Source organism: Camelus ferus, chromosome 29 (assembly GCF_009834535.1).
Source record: "Camelus ferus isolate YT-003-E chromosome 29, BCGSAC_Cfer_1.0, whole genome shotgun sequence".
In the NCBI taxonomy this organism is placed as follows: domain Eukaryota; kingdom Metazoa; phylum Chordata; class Mammalia; order Artiodactyla; family Camelidae; genus Camelus; species Camelus ferus.
Window position 1 is genome coordinate 777,396 of NC_045724.1, and position 17,908 is coordinate 795,303.

Here is a 17,908-nt window from a genome sequence, read left to right on the forward strand (position 1 = left end):
CTGGTGGTAGACGTCTCAGTGGGAATGGTGGGTATTGAAGCCAAAATCTGTTTTGTGAAATGAGCAACTAGAGCTGCAATTTTAGTTATTCCTTTGTAGGACTTCACTGTAAAAGAAAGGATGGGGGCCAGGAGGGATGGTAGGTAAACAGAAATTAATGTCCAGGCTTCATCATACTTATAACGTATAGGGAAGGAGCCATGGGCGCAGGTAGCTAGTGATGCAAGGTCAAGGAGAGGAGAGGACTTCCTCTTGGATAGAAAGACTAATCTTGAGGGGGAGGGTGTAGCTCAGTGGTAGAGTGTGTGCTTAGCATGCACAAGGTCCTGGGTTCAATCCTCAGTACCTCCACTAAAAATAAATAAACCTAATTACCCCCCCCAAAACAACAAAGAAAGACTAATCTTGAGCAAAAGGAACATTTTCTGAAATAGAAGAAAGCCAGTAAAGAAGATTGCAGATACAGATGTGTTTGTGGGTATGGGCAGGAGAAGCTGACTTTGCTGTAGCTTGCCTTGAAAAGACATGAGCCTTTGCTGGTGGCCAGGCCAGACAGCTTCATGCTCGCTTCAATATAGTACCGCAGTAGAGGGCTTACGCGTAAGTCATTTGGTAGTTAGCAACTTTTGGTTTGCTGGTTCCCCTTTTTGCTAGAATAGAAGCAGTTAGATTTCATCCTAATAAATACTTGTGTCTGAAAGTAAAATGAAATGGGCCTGAGGAAATGTGTGTGTGCAAGGGGAACCGCTATTAACGCCAACACTTCTCTCAGTGTGCTTGTGAAGTTTGTAATGGGTGCTCGTGGCTGCCAAGTGCCTGTGGAAGACAGGGAGGATCCTTACCCCTGCAGACTCCTGAACATCACCAACCCAGGTGAGTCTTCCTTGTCCTCAGCCCTGCGACTCCATATACACTAGTGCCCCCTTATCCACTGGGGACCCGGTCCAAGACCCCACTTTGGATGCCTCAAACCCTGCATAGGACTAAACCCTGCAGGGACTATGTTTTTTCCTATACAGACAGACTGGGATAAAGTTTAAGAGACTGACAACAATAAATAATAAAATAAAACAGTTATAAAGACAAACTGAATAAAAATTATGTGATATGGTCTCTCAAAATAGCTTATTGTACAGATGTAATGCCGTTTCCATTTACCTAAGCACTTATTATGCACGTGGCCGTCGTTTTGGCAATTTGAAGTGTGACAGCAAAATTAGCACAGATGTCTTTTTCCTTCTTGGCAATGTCGCAGATAGAATATTTGTTTTTACTGTAGATCTTAGCACCCTCAGCATGTTTTGTTTTTTTTTCTGTCCTTACTAAGTGGAGAACTTTCACCTTTTTACTTAAAGGAAACATGTTATGGCTTCTCTTTGGTATATTCGAACTGCCACCGTCATTGCTCTTGTGCTTTGGGGCCTCACTGAAGTAAAATAAGGCTTACTGGAATATAGGCACCTGGATGCTCTGATAGTTGATCTGCTAACCCGAACAGCTGCTGAGTGTCTGTGGGTGGGATACGTTGGACAGAGGGATGGTTCATGTGACAGGTGGGACAGAGCTGGATGGCCAGGCATTTTGTCATGCTGCACAGAACAGCCTGCAGTTTAAAACTTAGGAATTATTTCTGGAATTTTCCACTTAATGCTTTCGGACCACAGTTGACTGTGGGTGACTAAAACCTTGGAAAGTGAAACCACCGACCAGAGGGGAGGAGTACTGTACATGTTTGATATCAAGAAGAAGCTGAGCTGGAGAGTACAGTGGTCTATTTTTAGCAGACTAAAATAGAACTTTCATTAAAATTTATCTTTCATCCTTTTTGACAGACAGACTAAACACTCTGGGCATCTGTGAAGATTCTTTATAGATTTGTGTAATTTTAGGATCCAGGAGAGTTTATTTTTTAGTATGATTCAGATGCATCTGGAAATCCTTGTGCATAACTAAATCCTGAATTACTGAATTTTAAACTTATGGAAAACTGCTGATTTCACCAGCCTGTTGATTTATAATACCCTTGATACAAATATTGTGAATTAACTTTCTCTAAGAATTATTGCCTAAGCTTTTGCAAAAGAAATATAGTAAAACACATAGTAAAAAGAAACATAGAAGACACAGGTAATATTTTTTTATTCCTTGCAATTACAATGTTGTGTCAATTTCCACAAATTTTTTAACTAACTGTATTTCAGTTAAAAAAAAAAAAAACTTGTGGGAGTTCTGATGAGGATGAAGAATGATCCCAGTTAGGTTCTCTGTTACCAGGGAACCAGTTTTAGGAAGCTGATAACTGTATCTGTCTGTTTTATTAGTATTTCCCATTATGTTCAACTGTGGTTCTAAGGGAGCTTAAGCTTTTCCAAATCTTACATGTGCTGATTATGACTTCAGGTGTTTTAAGATTTGCCACACCTATGTAATTATCCGCACCTTGCTTTTGCAGGCAGTGATAGTATAGTGGTTAACAACTTGGGCTCTGGAGTCAGGCTTCCTGGCTTAAGTCTAGGCTATGCCATTTTCCGGCTGTATGACCTTCAAAGAGTTATTTACCCCTGTGCCTCAGTTTCATCTTCCATAAACTGGGGATAAAAGTACTTAACCTGTAAGGGATTGACATGATGATGAAATTAGTTGATACATATAAAATATTTAGAATAGTTCTTGGGACATGATAAGTGTTTATTGTTATTTTAAGGAACCTGCCTTTTTATAAATTGTGTTTCAATCAGCTTTTTTTTTTTTTTAATAAATTGGGGACTATATATTCAGGTCTATTGTACAGCAGAGGTTTCTTACTTAGGAGGTCTGTGAATTTAGCTCACATCATTAAATGTTAAAATTTTGTGTATAATTGTGTTTTTTAGGGGAGAGAGTCCTTTAGCTTTTCACTGGGGGCGCAAAGGGATCAGGAACCTAACAAAATGCTGTATTACTAATGATGTAAAAATAGCTTAGAACAAATTATGTTTGAAATCCAAAACCAAACCAAACCAAATTTAAAGAAAACTTACCTTCAAATTAACCAGACTTTTATTTTAAATGTTACTATTCATTAATAGTAAAGGAGTGAAGCTTTTCTTTAATAGAAAATTTACATATATGTAATACCTAGGTTACCAGTTTTTTAAAATAGGTATAACTAAATTAAGATTGAACCTAGTTTTATCTTTTTGATGATTTAAATAGCATTTAGATTTACTTCAGTACCTTAAGGTCATCATGATACTCAGGGTGTATCGAGGTTCTGATTAATAGCATTGTCAAAGCAGCAGGATCCCTTGTGTCCAGGGAGCTTGAAGTTCAAGGTACATTTGTTTTAGATAGAAAACAGGTTGCATGTCATAATGTGCTTAACCTACTGCCTCTAGTAGACATGCTTCAGCTTGGGTATCCTATTTACCAAGTATATTAAAGAGAAAAGCTTTTGTTGTTGTCCAGTATATTTGGAGTCTAGAGTCTCTGGCCAGTGCTTGCCCAGCCTGTGATGAAATCTGTATCCTCCTTTTTTTCCTCCTGCTTATGTATGTGATTGGTTACGAGCCATCAATTCCATTTAGTCACATTTTATTGAGCATCCACTAAGTGTAAAATAGCATTCTAGGGATCTAAATGATCCACTGGGGTGTGGGAAGAAAATGGTTTCTGTTTATCTGAAAATAAAATTATCTGAAAATAAAATTAATCTTTATTAATATTGAATATATTAACTGATAATAACATGTATATTCTGTAAATAAATGAGTATGTGTACAAATGTTTTTAACTGATGAGGTTGTGTGATCTGCAAAGTTGGAAAACCACAGATTTAAGAAATACAAAGAACTTTGATATAATAATCTTTTAAAATAAATTTTTATATTATTTCTCAAGGTGGCACTGATATTCTCAGCCATATTAAGTGCCTCATGTAATATCTCCTGATCTGTTTATGGTAGTTGAGAAAATTATTTGAAAAGGACTGTTTTGGGCTTTGATTAGACAACTGAGGGGGAATAGAAAGAGTTTCAAATTTGAAGGCAGTAAATCTGGTTTGAATCCAGGCTCTGCCACTTTCTATGACCTTGATCGAATTACTTAACGTCTCTGGGCTTCATTGTCTTAATCTGTGACCTGGAGCTAAGGTCATGACCACACAGGGTAGTTGTGCAAATTAAATGTGTTGGGACATAACACCAAGTAGGGGTCAGAAATGCTCACCACGTTTGATGTGCTTATCTCTTACTGATAGTGTATAGCAAGAGGTTTTCAGTGTTGAAGTGATTTCAGTTATTTTTGTACTGTGATAATTGCCCGACACCACAAAAACTGCTCAGCAAGAAGTAGGATCTTGGGAATTTGCAGAGCAAGACGGAATTTACTCATTATTTATGACTGCAGTCAGTACTCCCATTTAGCCTTTCCTAATAGATGCCTTTAAATTTAATATTCCCTGTAGCGTTTGTATATACACATGCGTACATGTTTGTACAAAAATCTGTTACAGTAGTTCTGATAAATATTTTACATAGATGTGGCTGAAAATTTCATTCTTAAATTTTAAAATAAATTTTACCCCCCGCCCCAGAAGCAGCCATTTTTCTGAAATATTTTAAAAATGTATTGCCATTTGTGAAAGAACTATATAACAAATAATTATCTAGATTTTGCTATCAAGCCCACTTCATTACTGCATAGTAGTAAAATAAAATAGTATATTTCTTTATGTAAGACTCCTTTTCTCATTGCTTCCGTAGTTTTGAATCAGGAAATTGAAGCATTCAGTCTTTCCGAAGACACTTCATCAGGGCTCTCTGAGGATCGAGTTGTCAGCGTGAGCTTCCACGTTCTCTATCCAATTGTCATTACCAGTCTCGGGGTGTTTTATGATGCCAGTGATGGGGGTTTCCAGAGGAACATCACCGTCAAGCTTTACCAGGCAGATCAGGAGGTACGTACTGCTTTGTATACGCTTTTCCCCATTTTTCTTTTTCAAAACCGTCAGCTTTTCCTCATGGCAATTATTAGGTTGGGAGACTTGCACTTTTCTGCCTTGTCGATTAGACACATGATGGTGTAATGTGTTACAGCACTGGTTTGGGGAGAGGGTACCAATGAGTAAATGTTGTTATATCTAGGGAAGGAGGAGTTGGACAATCCCTTAAAGTCTAAAGAGTTTCACAAGTTGATAATAAATATTAAAAGTTTTGTACTTGTAGGTATAATCAAGTATTACTGCCTCTTTCTTCCAACCTGAAAAGTCTGTCACCGTAACACAGACTAACAGCTGCTTCAAACCTTTTTTGTGATAAGGGTGTAGAGGGAATAAAAATTTAAAACAACTGGGGTTACTGTTGCTGATATTTGGGGAAGCATGATTGTTCCCAGAGTGTATCGGAAGGTGTGTAACAAGGAATTGTACTTGAAAAGATCTGTTCCTGGGTTTTAAACTACATGAATCTTGAAAGAATTATACAGTGAACATCCATATATCCACCAGCTAGTTTATACAATAGTTATATTTTGCTGTATTTCCTTTGTGATATCTGTGGTTGTTCATCGATCTTTTATAAGAAATGTATTTTAGAGTAAGTTGCAGGCCTCAGTACAATTCAGCCCTAAACACTTTAGTGTGCATATCATTAACTAGACTTTAATATTTGTTTATGGTTTTAAAATTTTACATGCAGTGTAATGTGCATTCAGTTTTTTGAACAGCATAAGCCTGTGTAATCTAAACTCCTATCACCTCATCTTATTCCCTAGAGGCAATCAGTTTTTTTTTTTTCCCCAACCATTGACTAGTTTTGCCTGTTGTAGGATCCTACTTCATATATAAATAGAATCATATACTAAGCACTCTCTTGTGTAAGGCTTCTTTCAGTCAACATATTTTTGAAATTCATCCATGTCATTGTATGTATCAGTAAATTTTTCCTTCTCCTTCTTTGAATTGCTAAGTTGTATTCCAACAATGTACAATGTTTATCTAGTCTTGATGGACATCTGGAATGTTTCCAGGGTTTTTCTCCTTTATTCTGTTACTGTGATGAATTACGTTTATTAACTTTTGGAGTATTCAGCCAACTTCGTATTCCTGTTGAGTGTGATGTATTATTCTTTTTATATATTGCTGGAAATTGTGTTTCTTGTGGACAACATATAGTTAGGTCTTCCTTTTTATCCAGTCTGAGAATCTCTGCTTTTTACATGGAGTGTTTATTCCATTTACATTTAATGCAATTAGTAAAGTGTTTGGATTTCCAGTTTTTCATTTTGCTATGTTTTCTGCATGTTCTACTTTTTGTTTGTTTTTCTTTTCCTCCTTTCCTGCCTTCTTTTGGGTTAATTGGGTATTTTTTTAGAATTCCACTTTAATCTCTCTCTTGTCCTTTTAGCTACAGCTCTTTGTACTATAATTCTTTGTGTCTGATTGACATAAGAATTACAACACACATCCTGAACTTTTCAATCTTCTTTAAGTTAACATTGTACCCCTTCATATAAAATGTAAGAGCCTTGTATAACCCAATTTACTGTCCCCAATCTTCTTTGCTCTGGTTGTCATATGCCTTATATCTCTGTGTGCTATAAACCCCACGATACAGTGCTATGGTTTTTGCTTTAAAAAGCTAAATGTGTATTAAAGTAATTTAGAGAAAATAATCTTTTATATTTGCCCACTTACTTACCATTTCTGTTGTTCTTCATTCCTCCTGAATATCCATCTGATACCTTCTCCTTCAGCCCAAATCATAATCGTTACTAATTCTTACAGTGCAAGTTTGCTGGTGATGAATTTACTTAGTTTTCATTTTTCTGAACATGTTTTTATTTTGCCTTTATTATTCCCCTCCTTTATTTTTGTGGGTATTTTCTAGATATTGAAATTCTGGGTTGCCTTCTTTACTTTCCAGTATTTTAAAGATAGCACTCCAGTGTTTTCTGGCTTCTGTGTTTCCTGGAGAGAAGTCAGTCTGCCTTCGGATGGTTGTTCTGGTGTATGATGTATGTAGTGTGGGTTTGGTTTTGTTTTCTCCTGGCTACTCTTGAGTTTTTCTCTTTATACGTATTGGTTTTAAGCAGTTTGATTGTGTTGTACCTTAGTGTGGTTTTTGCTGGGTTTTTCTTCACCTCATTTCTCTCCACTCATTCTGGGATTCCACTTACATGTACGTTAGACTTTTCCATATTGTCCCACAGGTCATAAGACTGTGTTCATTTTTTTCAGTTTTTTTCCTGTTTTTCAAATTTGATTTGAAATTTGATTTCTGTTCATCTATATTCACGTTTACTGACTCTTATGTCACCTCAAATCTTTTAAGCCTAGCCAATGATTTTTTTTAAGATACTGTACATTTAGTTCTAAAATTTCCATTTAATTCTCGAAGTTTCTATTTTTCTAAAATTTCCCTGTTTTTCTAAATTTTGTATTTTTCTGAGTTCAATTTGAACATTTGTTCTCTATGGCCTTGACCTTAAGTGTGATTAATGGCTGTAAGATCCTGTCTGCTGCTCTGAGTCATCTTGGCCTGTCTTTATTGATTATCTTTCCTCTCGAGTATGGTAACACTTTCCTGTTTTATATCGAGTAACTTGGGGTTGTGTCCTGGGTATTGTGAATGGTTCACTGTAGGATCTGGGCATCCTCTTATTCTTTGAGGAGTGTTGACTTTTTTGTTTCTTGTAGCAGTCAGTTAAGTTAGCTGGGCTCAGGCTCTCAGTCCTGTATCCTTGTAGTGGGCAGTGGCTGAAATCTCTGTTCTGTTCATTTGGGTCTAGACGGGCACTTGGATTCTTCTTTGTGCATTTCCGAGTCAGCCACGGGTTAGGATAGAATTTATATGAAGAGTTCAGAGCTTTCTCTGTGACTGCTTCCTTTCTGGGGTTTTCTTCCGCATTGTTAGCTCATCTGTTTGCCACTGCTCTGTCTTCTGATTTGCAGCCAGAAAGGCCACAGCTTTGTTTTTTGTTTGTTTGTTTTTTCGGATTTTTAGGTAGCCCCCTGAGGTGTGCCTCAGACAAAAAGCCATTAAAGAAAAAAAGTGGGGACACACGCACCCAGTGTCTTTCTCATCTTCTTGGTATTGATTTTCCTCCAGTTTCTGCCTGCTTTGTGTGCATTCCAGTGCCTTCAGATCATTTTTTAAAATGTTTCATCTACTGTTCATAATTGTTATCTTTAGGAGAATTTTATATCCCTGGAAGCAGAACTCTGTTCAGTTTTTTCAAGGCATCTTTAAAAATGTTTCTGTATTACTAAAATTGATTGTTACTGATGGATAACAGTATTAGAGTCAGCAATAAACGCAGATCAGTTTACGATTAAATTTGTTTGCAGTTTGTCCTGTTCCTTCGTCCTCTAAAGAACCTGTGTCTTTTGTAAGCGTGCTTAATGACATAAATATAAATGTAGAGAGGGAGCAGCGCTCAGTGATGGTTCCTGCCAGAAGAGCTGTATCATGTTACTCAAGTGCCAGGCGTTCGTGTATTCTTGTGGTTGAGGGTTTCGTGGACACCGCAGCTCAGACAGGTGACTGGGACAGCAGCACTCTGAATTCCACCGTCAGCCTTATCTAGAAAGTAGCATCAGTGTTGAATTTAACAGTTAATTGTAGTATATGTAGGCTTTTCAGAACCATTCACAGTGCTTATCAGTCAAGTGGTTTGATTCAGATGTAGTTCTTGATCATGTTGATTTAACTTTGAGCTGCCTTATTTTTAACCAAGGAGAGGTTAATCCTTGTCCTCAAGAAAGGCAGTAATCTAAGGTAGACCCTTCTGGGTTCACAGGTTGTCACCATGTAAAAAGTCTTAGCACAGCATTGCCAAGAATTGATGTTAATGAAAGAAACATGTATAATTTATTAAAACCCCCTTCATTCTGACTTTCTGCATGGCCTTGATAGCTTTAACAGAAGCTTCCCCTGTGGTAAATTGGTGTCTAAGAGTAGGCTTGAGAATAAGGAGATATTCTTGCCTAAAACAGGGAGAAAGAACCCAAAGAAAACAATAGACAAAGACAGTTAGCCCTCTCTTGTGTTCCCTTTTTCGATTTTGTTTTTTTCTTCTAAAGCGTCCTTTTGAAGGGAGATTCCTGGGTACCTCTGTTTTATGTAGAAATCTCTAATCTTTCAGTTTATTCCTGACTCTCTGGGGTCAAGCCTGGTAGTCGGCTTAATTCAACACAACTTATACCGCTCCTAATGCCCCTCATTGTAAGGTAGCTTTTTTGAGGTTATGTGGGTTATATATTTAGTGTCTTAGAACTTCTTGACAACTTTCGTATCTTAAATATCTTTGTTTAATAACCATGATTGCACTAGAAAACCCAAGTGGTTCCGAAACCAAAGTGGAGCCATGTTCGTAACCATGGTTGGGGCCACTGAGAGTTTAGCTGACCGAGCCATAAGCTGTTTGGAAACCCGTTGCATCTGCCGTGACTGACGTGAGGTATTTCTTCTTGTCTTCCTTCCCCCCCGCAATTGCAGGAGGCCCTCTTTGTCGCTCGCTTCAGCCCTCCGAGCTGTGGGGTGCAGGTGAACAAGCTGGTACAAGCCTGTGGAGCAGTTCATCTTACCAGAGGTACAGGCCAGAGCGAGAAGGCTCCAGTACCATGTGGGCTTTCCCAGTCCTGGGCGTGTGCTTTCAAAGCGGGCGCTTACCTTTTCCTGTCCCGGGGCCGCTCCCCAGAGCGGGAGGTGGGGCCACCAGCTGGGAGGCAGCTCTATGTGGCACTCTGCCCTTACGCCCCCGGAGAGCTTCACGAAGCCCCATGGGTTCCACACCACGGCTTTTGAGAAGTGTTTCACATTGCTGTGGTTTATTTAGTGGGCCGGGGACTATGTGCCTGCCTTAATGACAAAGGACAGTAGAAGGTGTGCTGATGGACCAGACATAGCTGCCACTGGAGTAAAGCGGATAGTTAGGGATCTAAGGCGTCAGGGTGGAGGGAAGTGCAGGCAGATAACAGCAGAGCGATCAGCCACATCTCCAGGGTTAATAAAACTACTCCGAGGTGTGGAAGATACTTGAAACAAGGCTGTAGCTCTTGGTCCAGTCTTAAGGAGATGTGTGCTGGAGACCATCTCAGCTGCCAGGTTCCCTCATCAGGCCTGGAGTTAACTGGCAATGTGGCTGCGTCTCAGTGTGTTACAGATCATTCATCTGTCAATCTCGGGCTTTCCAGGCTGCTCCTGTCTAGTCTGAGGGCAGTTCTGAGCCCAGGGCTTTGGAACCGCAGTGGGGTCAGTTTCCCGGTCATCTCTGTTGGTCACTGTAGCTCAGCACTGGGGCTCATCTGGCAGTATCGGAGCTGATTTAAGATGCGAGAGCTCGATGGTGGACAGGTCCTGCACTAACCAGGAAACAGTTTCCTGCCGCCCTTCATGGGGAGGGAGGGGGTGCTGTCCACGTTTATGCAACAGCAAAATCACACGTTTTATAACATGCTGTGGCCCTCCGGAGTTGAGTGCTAGTAGTTAAACTATATGTGTTAATTCCATAAATGTCAAAGGGAGCTCCTTCGTCTCACCTATATGTGAACTTCTGTTTAAAAACATGAAATAGTGGGGGGTGGGTATATCTCAGTGGTAGGGTGCATGCTTAGATTAGCATGCACAAGGTCCTGGGCTCAATCCCCAGTCCCTCCATCTAAATAAATGAATAAATGAACCTAATTACTCTCAAAAAAAAGAAAAATTATTTTTTTGAAATGTGAAATAAAAGCAAAACTTAAACATACTGTAAAAAATTTTCCAGTTTCTCAGTGTTACAAAAAAGACTATGGTGAGCATCCTGACACGCTTGTGTACATAGCTGGTTATCAGGATGAATTGTTGGCTCAAATTTATACACAGTTTTGAGGCATATGATTTGTTTCTCGAGGACACTTAGCAGTTTTTAATCAATCTGAGTAATTGTCAGCATTATATGAGAATGCCATTTGTGTTATATCCTTTCTAAATTTCATGTATGAATTTTTTCTTTGTTAAATGAAGTATGTACTATCAAAGGTATCTCTTTGTTTTTCTTTATTGGAGTTATTGGGGATTGAACCCAGGCCCTCGTGCATGCTAAGCACGTGCTCTGCCACTGACCTGTACCCTCCCTCTGGTAGCTCTTAGTTAAGGATAGTGGCTCAACTAAGTAGCACTGGCCAAGTGTTGGATCTGTTTTTGAAGGAAGCCGTCTGGTTTGTTGACTTGTTTATTGAGAGCTGACTCTGTGTAGAGCACCGGGGCTGTACAATGACATAGTTCAAAGATCCCTGCCCTTAAAGCAGCTCATGATAGTCGGGGAGGAAAAGCTGACATGGCCCTGCCGTAACTTACTGCGTCCCAGGCACAGCTGTAAGCAGATGTCTACACTGTGACTGGTCAGCAGGCTTCTTTGGGATTGAAGCAAGTCACGGGTGAGAGTCCAGCTCTTCCACTGACAGCCAATGAGGGCAGGACCCAGGGGAGAGTCCTGGGACTCCAAGGACCGGGGGCACTAACCTAGTGTCGAGCACAATCGGATAGGTCTGAAGCTGCCGTCGGACTGGTCTTCACGGACAGCGTCCGAGGACTGGCCCAAGCAGGATGGGAAGCTCCGCAGCGCCTGGGAGTTAAGTGCATGAGGGCGGACACCTGTGAGCGCAGCGGGGCTGCGTGTGGGTCCCTGCTCTGCCCCTCAATGGCCCTGTGACCTTGTGCAGGCTGCTTAACCCCACTGTGTCTCTCTCCTCCTCTGTGCAGCGACCCAGTTCAGAGGGTTGTTCAGGGAGTAAACGATTGAATGGATGTAGAATGTTGAGAACGTGCTGCCTTGTGGCAGGCAGTCAGTGAACAGGTATATGCTGTCCTTGTTACTGCTGGTACCGAGGATGGGGAGTTCCTCTTCCTGAAGAGCCGTGTTTCCCCGCCTAGGGCAGGTTGCCCCCAGGGAACTCTCAGCAGTGTCTGGAGATATGTTTAGCTGTTGCAGCTGGGGGTGGAAGAGGACCAGCATCTTGTGGGGAGAGGCCGGGATGTTGCTGAGCAGCCTCCCCTGAACGGGACAGTCCCCACAGCAGAGTGACGGCCCAAGAGGTCAGGGGTGCCTCGGATGTGAAACTCGAAGAGGAAGGAGTCACAGTGTGGGGCAGCAAGGGAGAAGATAAGCTTTAACCTTAACTTTAGGCTAATCACAATTTTATGGGGTCTACTCCGTTATCTCAGTCAGCCTCACAGAAAGAATTACAGTTTTTGATTTTGTTCATAACAAAATACTACCCTTCTGTCAGAATGTCCTTGTCCTTAGGAAATACATGCTGAAGTAAAGGTGAAATGCATTTTACTTTCAAATGATTCAACAACGAACAGAAAAGTCTGTGCATACAGACAGAAATAAAGCACACGTGGCCAATGTCTGCCATCAGTGTTTGGGTGTTAATCTTCAACTTTTTTGTAGGGTTGAAGTTTATCAAAATAAAAATTAGGTTGGGGCAAGGGCTTGCCTTCCCTGCCAGTGTTGAGGATGGTATATGTGGCCGTGGGCACTGCTGAGGGGACACTCGGCCACATCAGTGGGTGGCCTTTTACGTTTTTAAGACTTGCACTGGCTAAAGTCTTGTGTTTTTTTTTTTATACAAAAGAAACTTTTTAAAATCTATTTTTATATATAGTGGCTAATATTTGTAAATCTCAAACTCCCAGATTTATCCCTTTCCACCCCCTTTCCCCAGTAACCATAAGATTGTTTAGGCCTGTGAGTCTGTTTCTGTTTTGTAGATGAGCTCATAGTGTTTTTTTTTTTTTTAATTCCACATATGAGCGATATCACATGGTATTTTTCTTTCTCTTTCTGGCTTACTTCACTTAGAATGTTGCTGCAAATGGTGTTATGTTGTCAGTTTTTACGGCTGAATAGTATTCCACTTGTATAAATATACCACATCTTCTTTATCTAGTCATCTGTTGATGGGCATTTAGGTTGCTTCCATGTCTTGGCTTCTGTATGCAGTGCTGCTTTGAACACTGGGTTGCATATGTCTTTTCACATAGCCTTTTGATCTTCATTTCCCTTTGAGCTTTAAGCTACATTGGCTTTTGATTTCTCATTACATCTGAGTAATGCTTTTTTCTTTTATAAACATGCAGTTATTTAATAGTGTCTCCATTTGAGGGAGTAAGATTACAGATCTTCATTTCCTTCTTTTTGGGTATCTATTTCCTAAATGTTCTGAAATAAATAGGTATTAGCTTTATTAAAAGAAAAAATAAACTTTTTAACATAAAATATTGTTTCCTTTTACACAAAATCCTATTTTTGCTGAAACCGTGTTTAATTTCACATGGACAGTCACTTTTGCTGCATCAAGCCTAAGTGGGCTGATTTGCACAGAGAGAAATGAAAGTGAAGAAGGGGTGGGTTTGCCTGCCTGTTGCCTGTTGTCAGTGAAGGACGGCAGGAGAGACACAGATCGTTCACCCCATCCGAGGGGGAGAGGCAGATGGCACGTCCGTCATCTCCTGCCCCCCACACCTCACAGGCCGCTGGAGGAACATATGTCTGCTGAGCAGGTCTCTTGTGGTGTTTTCTCTGTGACTCACTAGAGCGTAAATCTCAGCAGGGGTCACAGGCTTAAGTGGAGACTGCTGTGTGTTTCACTTAAAATATTTACTTCTCTAATTTCATATTTTCCTTAGTGTAGTGCACCTGAGACTGATTTCAGAAAAAAGACTATTTTCATTCAACCCGAGTCACTAGAGACATTCTTGTTAGCGTTAGGGGTACTTACATGCTTATTTGGAATAAGACACAGAAGAATGAACAGCGTGAGCTGCTTCTGTTACAGGGGACAGGACTTGGCGGCACTCATTTTCCCAACCTGTACCATGCTGTGTTCTCCTCCCTTTTACTGTGGTTCTGTGATCTTAGCAGGGAACTGCCACAGACAGGTTGTTTCACATCTGCAGAGATTCTCGGCTTTGTGATGACTTTGTACCAGCGAGGAAAAAGCAGGCATGTAAAAAAGGAAGTGGGAAGGAGAAATTTAACTGTGACACAGAGCAGGTGCAGGAGAGGTGGGGAGGACAGAGCATCTCCCTTTCCTAATAACAGAACAGCTGGTGGGTGATGTAAGTGGAGTGAGTAAACCAGGATCACTTTCTTGGCCAATGTTTTTCCAGTAATTACTCAATCTAGTCAACACTGTTGATGTTAATCATGACCCCATCAAACAAAATGGAGTTGGGTGCTGGGCAGGAGAAATGGCAGTCAGGTGCCAGGTGTCACCTGAGTGGACTGGACAGAGAGTTACTTGTCCTTCATCATACTTGCTAGATTTCTAGTTTCCAGGTGAAGCTTTGATTTGGTTCCTATGGCTCTTACTCTGGCACGGTTCATTTGGCACTACAGTCACTAAGACTCCTGGGACCTACTTCCAACTCCCAGGGACACTTTAGTCCTTGAGCTGGGGGCCTGCAGTTTTCTCTCAGCTCGTACGATGTCCTTTCTTCTGGTTCAGCTTCATCTGGCCTGGTCTTCTTCCCTGTACTTTGTTTCCTCTTTTGTTTTCCTCTTAAATATAAATCATTAGGATTTGATTTCATTCTTTTTTATGGCTGAGTACTACTCCACTGTAGACAGATACGCCATTTTCTTCACCCATTTGTCCATTGATGGACACTTAAGACCTAGGTTGCTGACCTGCCTTGGCTGTTGTAAATAGGGCTGCAGTGAACACGGGGATTCAGGTATCTTTTTGAGATCGTGTTTTCATTTCTGTTGTGTAAACACCTAGAAGTGAAATTGCTGGATCAGATGTTTTATTTTTAATGTTTTGAAGACCCTCCAAACTTTTTTCTATAGTGGCTGCACCAAATTACATTTCCATCAACAGTGCACAAAAGTTCCCTTTTCTACAATCCTCACCAGCACTTGTTATTTCTTGTCTTTTTGATGATAGCTGTTCTAACAGGTGTGAGGTGACATCTCATTGTGGTTTTGATTTGCAGCTCCCTTATGATTAGTGATGCTGAGCACCATTTCATGTACCTGATGACCATCTGTATGTCTTTGGAAAATTTCTATTCAGATACTCTGTCCATTTTTCAAAATTGGATTCTTTGGCTTTTGCTATTGAGTTGTATGAATTCTTTATATACTTTGAATATCAGCTCCTTATCAGATACATGATTTCACAAATATTTTCTCCTATATGGTAGGTTGCCTTTTCAAGTTGTTGATGGTTTCCTTTGCTGTGCAGAAGATTCTTAGTTTGATGTAGCCCTACCTGTTTATTTTTACTTTTGTTGCTTTTGCTTTTAGTGTCAAATTCAAAAAGTCATACCCAAGACTGATGTCAAGTAGCTTACTGCTTATGCTTTCTTATAGGAGTTCCATGGTGTCAGATCTTACATTCAAGTTTTTAATCCATTTTGAGTTGATTTTTGTGTATGGCATAAGTTAGTGGTCCACTTTCATTCATGTTCAACGTGTGGCTGTCCAGTTTTCCCTAGCACTGTTTATTGAAGAGACTATCCTTTCCCCAGTTGTGTATTCTTGGCTTCTTTGCTGTGAATTAATGGACTGTATATGCCTGGGTTTATCTCTGGGCTTGTCCTGTTCCATTGATCTAATGTGTCTGTTTTAGGCCAGCACCGTACTGTTTTGATGACTGTAGCTTTGTAGTACAGTTTGAAATCGGGGCACATGATGCCTCCAGCTTTGTGCTTCTTTCTCTAGATAGCTTTGGCCATCGGGGTCTTTCATGATTCCACACAAAGTTTAGGATTGTTTGTAATATGTCTGTGAGAAATGCCTTTGGAATTTTGATAGGGATTAAACTTAATCTGCAGGTTGCTTTGTGTTTTATGGATATTTTAAGTTCTTTCAATGCCTCGAAAGCTATTTTCTTGTATATATGTATTTTGTTTTTATTGAAGTCTAGTCCACTTACAATGTGTCAGTTTCTGGTGTACAGCACAATGCTTCAATCATACATGAACATACATATATTTGTTTTCATATTTTCACCAAAAGTTACCACAAGATGTTGAATTGAATATAGTTCCTTGTGCTATACCATATGAACTTGTTTATCGGATTTTGTAAGGAATCCTGTATTTGGAAGCGAGAGACACTCTGCCGGAGTTCAGCAGGTGTTCTGTGCGATTTGATGGGTTTGTAGATGTAATTCTCAGGTGTGTTTGTGGGAGAGGGCGAGCGGAGTCTCTCCACTCCACCATCTTGGCTCAATCCCCCCATTTTAACAGTTTTTAATTCTTCCAGTCCATGGTCATGGAATATCTTCCCGTTTATTTGTGTCTTCATTACTTTTTCAGAGGGCAGTCTTAATTCCTAAGACAGGTGTTGACTTCTCACCTGGGCTCTGAAATAGCCTCATTACTGCTCTCCCCTGCGGCCTCCGCGTGCTGCCTCTCTGGTGTTGGAGGGTGGCTCTAAAGCCGCAGGCGGGATGCTGTCGCCCTCCTGCTCCTGTGCTTCCCACTGCCTTCCTGGGAGGGGGCAGGCTGCTCCAGCAGGGCCAGCCCCACCTCCCCTTCCCTCCCTTCCTCAGCCTCGCGCCTTGGTGGTGCCACACTACCTGACAGTTTTCTGAACACGCAGTGCTGTTTCAGGTCTGCCTGTTCGTGTAGTTTTTTTTTTTTTTAAATAGCTTTTATTATGTTGAGATATGTTCCCTCTATATGCACTTAGGTAAGAGTTTTTATCATACATAGGTGCTGAATTTTATCAAATGCTTTTTCTGCATCTGTTGTAAAGATTATGTGGTTTTTGTCCTTTCTCTTGTTAGTGTGGTCTGTCATGTTGGTCGATTTGCCTATGCTGAACCAGCCTTGTTTCCTTGGGGTGGATCCAGCTGGATCATGGTGTATGATCTTTTCTATGTGTTGTTGGGTTCTGTTTGCTAATATTTTGTTGAAGATTTTTGCATCTATGTTCATCAATGGTATTGGCCTGTAATTTTTTTTGGTGGTGTCTTTGTCTGGTTTTGGTATCATGGTGATGGTGGCCTCATGGAATGAGTTTGGGAATGTTCCCTCCTTTTCAATCTTTTGGAAGAGTTTGAGAAGGATCGGTATGAGCTCTTCTTTTGTTTGGTAGAATTTCCCAGTGAAGCCGTCTGGCCCTGGACTTTTGTTTGTAGGGAGGTTTTTTTTATTGCTGATTCTATTTCATTTCTTGTGATTGGTCTGTTCAAGTGGTCTATTTCTTCTTGATTCAGTCTTGGTGGTACTGTATGTTTCCAGAAACTTGTCCATTTCTTCTAGGTTGTCCAATTTGTTTCCATATAGTTGTTCATAGTGTTATTTTCTCTACCGCCTGTTTTTCTGACTCAGACTCCTTTAAGACGTAGCTCAGCTCTCAGCTTTAGACATGCTGTCTGACCTCCCCCAGCAGAATGACTTCCCTTCCTTGCTGAGCCTCTTCTGGCATGTTAAACTTACTTAAAGATACGGCTGATTCTTTTTTTCTTTCAATCTTCAGATACTAGAGCCCACTGCCTGGTACAGTAGACACTCAAAAGTTGAAATAATGGCTCATGTCTGAAAGTAGATTGACCCTCAGGTTTAGTCATGTACATATGTTTAGTTTCAAAAATGTTTTTCCTGATTGTAAAAATAGGAAAACGTATGAAAGTAATACATATTCACTGTTGAAAACTTCACTAAAATAGGGAAAAGTTAAAAGGATATGAAGTCACCCGTCTGTTGTCCAGCATACTTGGTGTATTCTTCCTTCCTGGTCTTTTTTTGATTCTTCTGTGTATATATCTATTGGCGAGAATGCTTTTTGGTTTTTACAAAAAGAATTGAGGTTCATGAACATCAAGTTCAGTAAAGAGCTGAGGCCAGCCAGGGAAGTACAGAAATAAGCAGCAGCTGTTCCAGATGAGGACGTGGAATCTTGTCAAGGGCTGCTTGACTGTGTC

General features: G+C 40.4%; 1 protein-coding gene across 1 annotated transcript in view; it reads left to right on the top strand.

Moving 5' to 3' along the window:
- LOC102522922 (UDP-GalNAc:beta-1,3-N-acetylgalactosaminyltransferase 2) overlaps positions 1-17,908 on the top strand; it is a 47,194-nt gene that overhangs the window by 15,956 nt on the left and 13,330 nt on the right. The window contains 4 exon segments of the mRNA XM_032470086.1: positions 773-873; positions 4,743-4,936; positions 9,477-9,532; positions 9,534-9,570. Coding sequence (XP_032325977.1) covers positions 773-873; positions 4,743-4,936; positions 9,477-9,532; positions 9,534-9,570 — 388 coding nt within the window.